The sequence below is a fragment of the Crocodylus porosus genome, unplaced genomic scaffold (genome assembly GCF_001723895.1).
Source record: "Crocodylus porosus isolate Cpor-Errol unplaced genomic scaffold, CroPor_comp1, whole genome shotgun sequence".
NCBI lineage: Eukaryota > Metazoa > Chordata > Crocodylia > Crocodylidae > Crocodylus > Crocodylus porosus.
Genome location: NW_017728947.1, coordinates 33927400 through 33938756, shown reverse-complemented (window position 1 = coordinate 33938756; position 11357 = coordinate 33927400). Strand labels below are relative to the sequence as shown.

General features: G+C 42.4%; 1 protein-coding gene across 1 annotated transcript in view; it reads left to right on the top strand.

Moving 5' to 3' along the window:
* APIP (APAF1 interacting protein) overlaps positions 1-8943 on the top strand; it is a 35795-nt gene extending 26852 nt beyond the window's left edge. Inside the window, exons 6-7 of the mRNA XM_019551914.1 lie at positions 5580-5747; positions 6356-8943. Coding sequence (XP_019407459.1) covers positions 5580-5747; positions 6356-6455 — 268 coding nt within the window. The 3' untranslated portion in view covers positions 6456-8943. The remainder of the gene's footprint in view (positions 1-5579; positions 5748-6355) is intronic.
* The last annotated feature ends 2414 nt before the right edge of the window (positions 8944-11357 follow it).

Sequence of the window (11357 nt, the reverse complement as noted above, 5' to 3'; positions counted from 1 at the left end):
GGTATGCTGCTGGTTCTTCCTCCCCAGGTGCAGTACCCTGCACTTGTCAGTGTTGAAACCCATCCTGTTCTCATCCACCCACCCCTGTAACCTGTCCAGGTCCGATTGCTGCCTATTCCTCCCTTCTAGCATGCCCACTTCTCCCCACATCTTAGTGTCATTTGCAGATTTGAACAGAGTGCTTTTTACCCCCTCGTCCAAGTCACTGATGAAGATGTTGAACAGTGCAGGCCCGAGGACTGAAGCCTGTGGAACCCCACTGCCCACGTCCTTCCAGGTCAAGTAAGACCCATCCACCACCACTCTCTGGGTGTGGCGCTTCAGGCAATTAGTGACCCATCTGACTATGTAGGTATCGACGCCATAGTCTCCTAGTTTTTTAATGAGAATGGGGTGAGAGACAATATCGAAGGCCTTCCTAAAGTCCAGAAAGATGTCCACCGTGACACCTGTGTCTAAGGATTTTGTGACTTAGTCATAGAAGGCCACCAGGTTGGTCTGACAGGACCTGCCTCTAGTGAACCCATGTTGGTTGCCCCTAAGCATAATCTCCCCTGCTGGTCCCTCGCAGATGAGCTCCTGGATAATTTTCTCAAAGAGCTTCCCCAGGACTGAGGTAAGATTAACTGCTAAGATTATCTTAGTTATGTATACTCTCAACGGTAAAATTACATATATGTTCTCTTTCATCCAAGGATCTCAAGGAACTTTGTAGACTTAAAGGCGTACAAACATCCTTGGAAAACAGGTATCTTGTGTACACCCATTTCAGAGAGCAAGGCATAGAGGAGTGTTTTGTGTCATGTTCATGACAGTGAGCCAGTGGTAGAGCAAGATAGAGAACCTAGAAAATCTGGCCCCTTGTCATCTGTCTTAGCTACCAAACTTATCTGTTTTTACTATCCAGAGTATATGTGGCAGTCTCCCAAACACTACTTCATTTGTTACTTCCAGAATGCTTTGAGATGCTGTAGGCCATGCTTTAATTTGCCACTCTGACCCCTAACAGCAACCTATGCTCTGCTGCCATTTGTAACCACTTTGGCTACATTTATTCTCAAAGCATTGAGAAAAACCACAGACCCACAGGACTGACCACAAAATGGCCCTTCCCTCCCACATGTATGGTCTTAGCTGGAGAGATCCTTGGACTGTTCTAGCCCAAGACACTTTCTTTCAGTAGCATTGCTCCTTTGTAAGTTGGTTTGCCTCTCCGTATCCCCTCTCTCTTTCTCCTTCCCATTTTGGGATCTCTTTTAAACCTTCAGGATGGGGCCTTGCCTTCATCAGCAGGTCCTCCTATCTGACCATTCCTAGAACAGAACTGACAGCTCCCTGGTTCTCCTCTCCAAGTCCATAAAGGGACAAGCCCCACTGTTAGCCTACTTTCCATATTAAAGGATCAGATTTCCTGTTGCTCTGGGAATAAACACTAGGGGTGTGCAAAGTGGGCCATATTCTATTCAGATTTGGCCTGCTTCGGGGAACAGTGATTCGATTAATTGATTCAGATCACTGTCCTGATTCGATTCAGCTGAATCTGAATCTGAAGATTCAATGCTGATTCAGAGAATCAGCGATTTGGCTATAGATACATAGATACAGGGACGGAAGGGACCTTGCAGATCATCTAGTCTGACCCCCTGCCCTGGGCAGGAGAGAAAACTGGGCTCAAATGACCCTAGCTAGGTAATCGTCAGGCCTCCTCTTAAAGACCCCCAAGGTAGGAGCCAGCACTACTTCCCTTGGAAGTTGATTCCAGATCCTAGCCACCCTGACTGTGAAGTAGAGCCTCCTGATATCTAGCCTGAATCTACTCTCTAACAACTTATGGTCGTTACTCCTTGTTACTCCAGGAGGTGCTCAGGGGAACAAGGTCTCTCCCATTCCCCGCTGGTCCCCCCAAGTAAGTTTATAGATGGCCACCAGGTCCCCCTCAGCCTTCTTTTGTGAAGGCTGAACAAGTTAAAGTCCCGTAGCCTCTCATCGGGTCTGCGCTGCTGTCTCTAGATCGTGCAAGTGGCCCTCCTTTGGACCCTCTCAATGCTGTGCCCATCCCCCCTGAAGTGCAGTGCCCAGAACTGGACTTAGTACTCCAACTGCAGCCTAACCAGTGTTGCACAGAGGGGGAGGATCACCTCCTTGACCCTGCTTGTGATGCATCTGTGGATGCACAACAAAGTGTGGTTTGCCCTACTGACTGTGTCCGCACACTGGCGGCCCATGTTCATCTTGGAATCGATAATGTCTCCAAGATCTCTTTCTGCCACTGTGCTTTCAAGAAGAGAGTTCCCCAGCCCATATGTATGCTGCTGGTTCTCAGTGCCCAAGTGCAGCACCCTGCACTTGTCAGTATTGAATCCCATTATATCCTCATTTGCCCACCCATGTAAACTGTCCAGGCCCAGCTGTATCCTGTCCCTCCCTTCTAGCATGCCCACCTCACCCCAAATCTTGGTGAAAATCGTCCATGTTGCTAATAAAGAAATTGAACACCGCAGGCCCAAGGACTGAGCCCTGGGGGACTCCACTACTCACATCCCTCCAGGTCGAATATGACCCATCCACCACTACTCTCTGGGTGCGGCCCCTCAGTCAATTTGCTATCCATCTGACTGTGTAGGCATAAATGCCACAGTCACCTAGCTTTTTAATGAGAATGGGGTGGGAGACAGTATCAAAGGCCTTCCTGAAGTCCAGAAGGACTACATCCACCGCGACACCTGCGTCCAGTGATTTTGTGACCTGATCGTAGAAGGCAATCAGGTTGGTCTAACAGGACCTGCCCCTAATGAAACCATGCTGGAGCATCATCCCCGCTGCTGGCCTTTCACAGGTGTGCTCCTTGATAATCTTCCTAAAGAGCTTCCCTGGGATTGAAGTAAGACTAATGGACCTATAGTTGCCTGGGTCCTCCCTCCTCCCTTTTTTGAAAATGGGGACCACATTGGCCCTCTTCCAGTCACCACCATGAGTGCTCCTAAAGCCATGCCAAGGGCCCCGCGATAACCCCTGCCAATTCCCTCAACATCCTGGGGTGAAGAGCATCTGGACCTGCTGATTTGAACACATCCAGCCCCTGCAGAAGTTCTCTAACTCAGTCCTCCCTGACCCTAGGTCTGGTGGAGTCTCTCCTGAGTCTGTCCTGAATCTTGGTGGGGGAGTTCCAGTCCCTGCACAAAAAAATGGAGGCAAAGAAATTGTTAAAAAGGTCTGCTTTTTTCCTCTGGTGCAACCACCAGATTGCCTAGTGTATCCTGCAGGGGCCTCACATTACCCGGTGCCTTCTTCATACTCCCCATGTAGTTAAAAAAGGACCTTTTGTTGTCCTTGATGCTAGCCCTACTTCCGTATCTGCCTTAGCTTTCCTAACAGCCCCACTACAGCAATGGAGGTGTACTCTTTGGTGATAGCCTTTCCCTTCCACTGGGTGTACGCCTCCTTTTTTGGCAATCAGGCATTCCCAAATGCCCTTGGTGAGCCAGGGGGGCTTTTGAGCACTCTTGCCCCCTTTGATCCTCATTGGGATTGTCACCCCTTGGGCTCTGAGTATCGTCTCCTTAAGAAACAACCACTCATCTTGGGCACCCAGTTCCCCTACTCTCCAGGACGCCAGTGCCTCTCCTAACAATCTCCTCAACTCATTGAAGTTGGCCCTCTTGAAGTCAAGGGCTACTGTCTTGCTGCAGGCCCTTGATACCCTGCACTGGATGATGAATTCCAGCAGGTGACAATTACTGTCGCTCAGGTAGTCAAGAACCTGGAGTTCCTTCACCAGGTCATTGCCTGTGGCGAGGACCAGGTCCAGTAGAGCATTTCCCCTGGTGGGACTGTGCACCTCCTGGATTAAGTGGAGGTCCTGTATCTCGGCCAGGAACCTTCGTGAGTGTTCCGACCTGGCTGACTGCTCCTCCCAGCAGATATCCAGGTAATTTAGATCACCCATGACAACTACATCCCTTGCCTTAAGTGCCTCCACAAGCTGACCCAAGAATTTGCAGTCCAGCTCTTCATCTTGGTTGGGAGGTCTGTAGTAGACCCCCACTGTTAAGTCTGTTTCCCCATGACCCCCTGCATTCTGACCCAGAGTAGATCAGCCTGCTCCTCCGACCCCATCCTGCTAATTGAGGATGTGTATTGCTCATCCTCAACTAGCTTTAGACACAGTTTTAAATGTTTTTTTCTACATACCTCAAGGTACCAGGTGCGAAATGCGAACACTGAGATAGTAGGGTGGATGGAGCATCCCACAGGAGCACAGGGTGGGAGCCACGTGCTCAGTGGCAGGCCCAGACCGGACATACTTCCAATCCACTTCTGGGTCTGCTGCTGAGCACACGGGGAACACCCTCCCTCCCCCCTGCACCCTCTTGGCTTGACAGTTGGCCGCAGGGGACCCTGGGTGCCCCCCCAAACCCATGAGGCACCAGTTGTGGACCTGGAAGTGCTTCTGGTCCACTTCCAGGTCCGCCGCTGAGCACACTGGGGACCCTTCCATGCTCCTGTGTGATGCTCCATCTGCCCCACCATCTCAGCATTCATGAGTCACCTGGTACCTTGAGGTATGCAGAAAAAAACATTTAAAGCTGTCTGTATGTCTGAATCATTGAATCTCTCCAAATCGATTCAGAGGGTTCTGATTCAGTTCGAAGAGGTTAAAGGGTCTCCTGATTCAATTCAGAGATTTAGCTGCTGAATCGGTACAAATCTCCGCCAAATCAAATCAGCAACCAAAGCTTCATACCCCCTTAATAAACACCTAATACAGAATACAGTCATTTTTACTGTCAGCATTATTTCATGTTTATGATTTTAAAAAAGATTCTAGCTTCTCCCCATAAAATACATTTATGATCTTAATAATGAATCTAGATTTAAACTGGGAATTTATTAAACTCATTTAAACATGTTTCTGACAATATTAATTGAGATGCAAACATTGCTAAATGTCCTGGTTCCTCTTCATTGCAAACTATTGTGCAGGTTTCACTGACTACCCCGCATCACCTTGTTTATAGAGCTGATGGGTTCTTGAACTATGGAAATATTGATCAAGTTTGACCCATAGTAGAGAAGCTTCTTTAATTCTTCAAACATTTTTTTTTCTTTTCAGCTATATCGTTCAGCAGGATTCTTTTCAGGTTTCCAGAGAGTTTTTTGGACCAACTAAACCTAAGTTTTGTTTTAGTTTTATCTGCACCTGAAGTGGCTGCTTCATGTCAATCTTCATTGGGTGGTTCTTCAAGTTTCTACATAATGCAGAATTGGAGAATTTGCTAATACAGGTTGAGACAGACCAACAATTGCTAGGTGACCCATATAAGACCTATGTGTTAGATCATTTGCTGCAGTGGGAGCTGTGCAGAGGATGATGTATAGTTTAGCTCACAGGATGAGAGTGAAAATTGATGTTGTTGAGGATTTGGTAACATCCTTAATTAAGGAAGAACGTCTTTGATAAGAAAAAGACAATGGCTCTTAGGGGTAGAAAAAACCTCTAACATCCAGGTCTGTGCAAGAACTGAGAACACTTCAAAATGCACAGGGTTTTTTTTCAACAGTGCCCTTTTTTCTGTTAGGTATGATGATATGCTAGTTGTCCCCATCATTGAAAACACACCAGAGGAGAAAGATCTCAAAGAACGAATGGCACGTGCAATGGAGAAATACCCAGATTCCTGTGCTGTATTGGTCAGGCGTCATGGAGTTTATGTATGGGGAGAAACTTGGGAAAAAGCCAAAACAATGTGAGTATTCTTTTCTCTTGCCATTGTAGACCTAAAATATCAATTGATATTTCTTTCGCATGAATCAGAGCCTCTGCAACTCAAAGTGAAAGCCTACCCCCACAATTTCCCCCTTGGACTCTTCCTCTTTCACAACTGTCTCCACTGATGAGGTTCCCGTCACGTGGAAAGATCCCTTTTAGCATGTATGCACACGCACACAGACCACCTTCACTTTTGTAGAAGGTCTCCAGATTGTTTTCATGGTCTCTTTGTAATGCCTCTGTTTACAGAACCACACGTACCTAGCCGTGAGTGTTTTAAATAATAAATTTCCCCTTCAGTGAGAATCCACCTCTCCATCTCTCACTGGAAAGCCATGCTGCACAAATGTGAGGTGCCACGCAGGCTGTGTTGCACCCCTCTTTCCCTGCCCTCCCCAACCATAAAAACTTCAATGTTGTGAGGGGCTAAATATTAATAATGAAAGACAAGCAATCATAGGAGTGTACTGCATGACCACCATGCTCTTAGTGTTCAACTTACAGAAGAAAATCTTTTTTTTAATTTGCAGCTTCTTAAGACTCAGTCCTAATTTGTCATTTCTCTGTTCTTTTTTTTTATATAAGGTGTGAATGCTATGATTACTTGTTCGATATTGCAGTGCAGATGAAACAACATGGACTAGACCCAGCAAAACTTCCAACAGAAGAAAATGGGATCATATAAACCACCACAGCACAGTACTATAACAAATCATATATATACATATATATATATGCAGAGAGCAATGCAAAAAAAAGAACTGAATACAGAATCATGAAATGTGGTGTGCACATGAGATCCATCCCACCCCACCTCATCTAATACAGTTGTGTTAAGTATTTTAAAGCTGAAGTATAGTAAGTGTTACCAAAAACAGCAAGTGGAGGAAGCCACAGTCATGCAAACTGAGCCAGTAAGCTTTGTGCCTATTTCAGGATGAGGGCCCTGGTTTCTCTCCCTTTCTTTTTTTTAGGGCTTCATAAGTTAAATAAGTGAAAATTAATGCCTTTTGATTAGTGGTTTTGAATGTGCAAATGATATGATGATTTTTGCACTGCGACATGTTTGTGAGGAATATTTCTTCCAGTGTGCTGCAAATAAGTATTGATAAATATTGTAATACCATTTTTATGAATTATTTTTTAGTTTTGTTTCATTTACTAAACTGGATGCTGGTTTGATTGAGCAACTTATTTTTTGAAAAGTAATAAGAAGGTAGTAAAAATGACGAGAAAATCTTTGGGAATCAGTCTCTTATCTTTAAGAAAGTACAAACTGGCAAAAGGAGCTAGGTATCTCATTTGGTGAAGTATTAACATGCCTCTTTTTTCCTGATTTGCTTCTAGATTTTTTTTAAATGTTTGTTGGATCTCAGTTTCTGCAAGATTAATAGCTCATGGTGATTCTGTTAATAATTGTCTGTGATCATTCAAGTTGAAAATGGTAAGCACTGACAGGATCTCCATCATTGGATTAAATTAAGTTTTATACTTAAAAAATAAACACAGAATTCAAAAACCATGTACAACCCCTAATGTACATTACTTTTATGGTGTGATTAACATGTAAATCATACCGTAAATAGTAATAATGCCTCATGGTCAGCCATTTATGTTCCCAGTACTGATGCCAAAACCTGCCTGTTAAGCAAGCAGTTTGCAAGGTTCCCTGGGGACAGGGGAGTCCCTTGGCTTCCCACAACCTGGCATTTTAAAAAGCCTTGTCCTGCAGCTCCTGCAGGAACAACTAGCCCAGTGCAGGGAGCCTCTCAGCTACCCCCTCCAGGAACCTTGCTAACATAATTGGTTCCCATTCAAATAAAGGCATGATTGGGATCAGTCCCTGATCCCAATAATCACACATCCTGCTATGCAGTTATGTGAACCTCTGCCAGTACTAGCATTAGTTGGCCTGGTAATTCAGCTGGATGTAATATTTTTTAACAGGACATGTAACTTGTTTTTAAAACTCTTCTTAACTATTATTTTCCTCGGAAATGTGAGAAAGTTCACATCATTCTGTATTTTGTTTTCTAAATGAATTACAGTAACATGATGGTCTGTATTCCATCTCATTTTTACTTAAAGAGAGTTCATTTCACAGTAAAATCTTGTTTAAACCCATAGCTGGATAACTGTTTATGACCCATTTGGATCCATGATTAAAAAGGTTTAATGAAATCTCATGATTCATTATGTAAAACAGTGCCACCAAAGTCAGAAATAATCTTGTTCATTGAAGAACAGCATCACGTAATAATGCATTCATGTATCTTCTTTTAATATATAAAAGAATGGCCACTGCTGAAAACATTATTAGTTATGTTGAGCTAATGGTCTGTTTAAGTATAGCACATGTATTTCTGTGAACACGATGATATAACAAAATATTATTTTATTTTATGAAAACAAAATATTGAATCTCCTGTATTATTATATTCATTATGTGTGCCATATTGTTGATAGAAGCAGGCCTAATTCAGTAGTTCTGTCAGATCAACTTAGATGTAAATTGATGGTCTTTTGCATCTTTGGTTGATGGGACATTATCATGAATTGGTCCCTTGTACTGGATTTGCAAACTGTGGAGCATGAAATTTAAGCAAGTTTATGCAAGGGATGGTTCATTGTAGGCAACTTACCCAATATTCATTTAGGGGGATAAAATGCTGTTCTGTCCTTCAAAGCAACCAAGTCCTCAGCAAGAAGTAATTAATAGTTCTTCCTCTCATATTTTTGTATCTTCTTGGAGCCCAGCTTTCCTGAAGGAGTTTAAAGTGGCTATATCACTTCTGTTACAACAAAATTCAGTGAATAAAGGCTTCCTCTTTATCTTTTATTTCTTAAATTATGCAACTGACCAAATCTGGCTGATGTTTCCTTACATTATATAGGGGGGAAAAAAGAGAAGTCAGTAGTAACTGGATTCTGTTGAGATGCATTGTCCGTAAGCTTATTGTCACTGTGGTTGTGCACATGCCCTGTGTTTTCTGATATGAGTTTATTTGCCTTAGCAATATCCATACAGACTGCCACAGCTCCTGTGCCAAGTAGCTTATTGTCAGTTTACAATTCCCGCTCTTCAATTTCCTCTTACCTGTAGAAGTGTTAGACTCTAAGGAAGAGAAAAAGGAGGGCAGAATGTGTTCATCCATATGGACAATGCATCTCAACAAACACTAGTGATTTACCAAACCTAGGATGTGCTTGGTGTTTAAGATTGATAGCATAATGCTTGGGAACAACATGTATCAAATTCCAGGTGACTGTTTTACAAAAGATCAGTTTTGCAGATATGACATAGGCAGGCTATGGAAGTACTCTGAGTAGATAAGACTTTGCCTTTAGATGCAAGAGGCTATACACATCCAGCAACTGTACTGTCAGGCACTAGGCCTACAGCTGAAAGCATACTGTCAGGTGGACTTGGTAGCTGGGAAGTGCTTTCTGTCTGTGAAACTTGTTGTTTCTTGATCAATTTAGAAGAATAGTACCTTCCCCTTTACTTGCCTTCTGTGGTGCAGAATTTGCTAGTTCTGTCATTTCAACTGAAATCCTTGTCTTCAGTTCTGAGCTCATACTCAGTTTCTAATGTTCTCAATTTAAATTATTTATTTTTTAAACAAGAACCTCCTGATCACAGAATAGTTGAAAGAAGAAAACAATGCAAGGTTCTGATCAAACTTATTCTATTAGGCATACATCCCTGTTCCGCAGTACATCTTGAGTGCTCTAGTACCTAACTCAGACTTGCCCTTCAGTGGTTTCCTCCCTTTATTCTCGCTGCTTCACCCATTTTAAGCACCAGCTGAAGTCATATTTAACATTATACATAATCAGTCTGGTGGGTTTAGATGGAATTTGTCCTGTGTGAGTATGTAGATCTGTGACATTGTTACTGCGTCACAGACCTATACACTGTGGCTTTCCTCCTTTCAGTGTGTTCTACCAAAAGTAGATCCTTTGGGTTGATTTTTTTTCTCACATCACTATTCAAAGCCAAATGTGTTGTCTCTGACCTACCAGCAGAGCTAATGTCCTCTGCATTCTGTTGGCTACTTTTTACCCCATTCTAGCTATGTTTCTCAGTATCACAAATTTCTTCTTTGTTGAAAAAGATTTGCACCTGCTTCTATAAGGCAGATGATTATAAGTTGAACCAAAGACTGTATGCAAGTATGTACTTTTATATCCATTCAAATGTGTGTGTGTGTGACTGGGCACTCATATGCTCTAACCATGCATATTATAGGGCTAATTAATATCTGTAAAGTTTCAAGGTCTTTGAATCAAAGACATGAAAGGTATTCAGCAGTTTGTGTTTTCCTTAGTGCTCTTTTCCCCAAGGCATGTTATAACAAGGAGATTAGTTTTTTGATGTGTCAGTCCAGAGGGAGAGTCTATCCTTGTCTGATTGCCACCTACTGAGGGTGACCTTAGGTGCCTCCTCTAAACCACCATATTGCTACAAAAGTGAATGCCTGTGATTATTCAATTAGCACAATCACAGTAAAACAATTATATCATTACACAGTATTGATGTTTAAGTACAAAAAGGTTTCCCTGTTTTTTTTTTAATGCTACAGTTGCCCTGCACTGATAGACTGGAATACAAGGAATGAGGAAAAGCAATTTCTTGACATATTTGGTCCTTCTAGGTTATCTTAATTACAAATAATACCTAAACTGATTTGACCCTTGTTTGCCAAAAGTGTAGAGATTACTTCTATAATATCTTACCAGTAAAAAATGTCTGCAGAGGTATTTGTTAATCTCTTCATAATTCAAGCCTTTCTTTCCAAACACATTTTGTTACTCTACATGTTCTCATTGTGCTCTAAAATATAGCTGAGAGATTTTCTTCAGTAACCTGTAAAAGGTGACAGTCCCAATAGAACAGTGGTTATCAACTTTTTCTCCACTGGTCTCTCACTTAGTCAGAATCCTACTTGCATTTAGTAACGTGGGATTGCTCAAATATGTTTCTCTGATACCTGTTGAGAATCTGTGCAATTAAAAAAAAACTTCATAAACTTTGTGTATTTACTACTGGTTCGTAAGCCCCTCAAGAAGTACAGGTTTTCCCTTCAGTAATTACTATGAGTAAAATGTTCAAAATCACATACGTGATTTAGATCATGGGCAGATGTTATAGTTGTGTTATATATGCCCTTGTAGTAATGCTACAGAAAAATTGGTATACAGGTACGCACCTCATGTGATGGGACAAAAATGGCACATGCAGAAATGCTACAGAAGTGTTCTTGTTTGAAACAGAAGCTTCTCTATAGTGCTGTGTTTTGTAGTTCCATATGTAACATCTGAACTACTGTAGCACTAAGGGGCAGGCCTCTTGCTCTCCCAGTATCCCACAGTGCTTTTGCTCTCCCCCACCTTCTAAAGCAGGAGTGACCAATTATTATGGCTGGAGGGCCACTTACTAAGTTTTGATGAGCTGTTGAAGATTTCATTTTAACAAATTATAGATAAATAAAATATATACTAATGTCAAACATCTACTATGACATTTTAATTTTAGTTCTAAAAATAATTTTTGTACTGATTTATGTTTTTGAGTACTGTATAT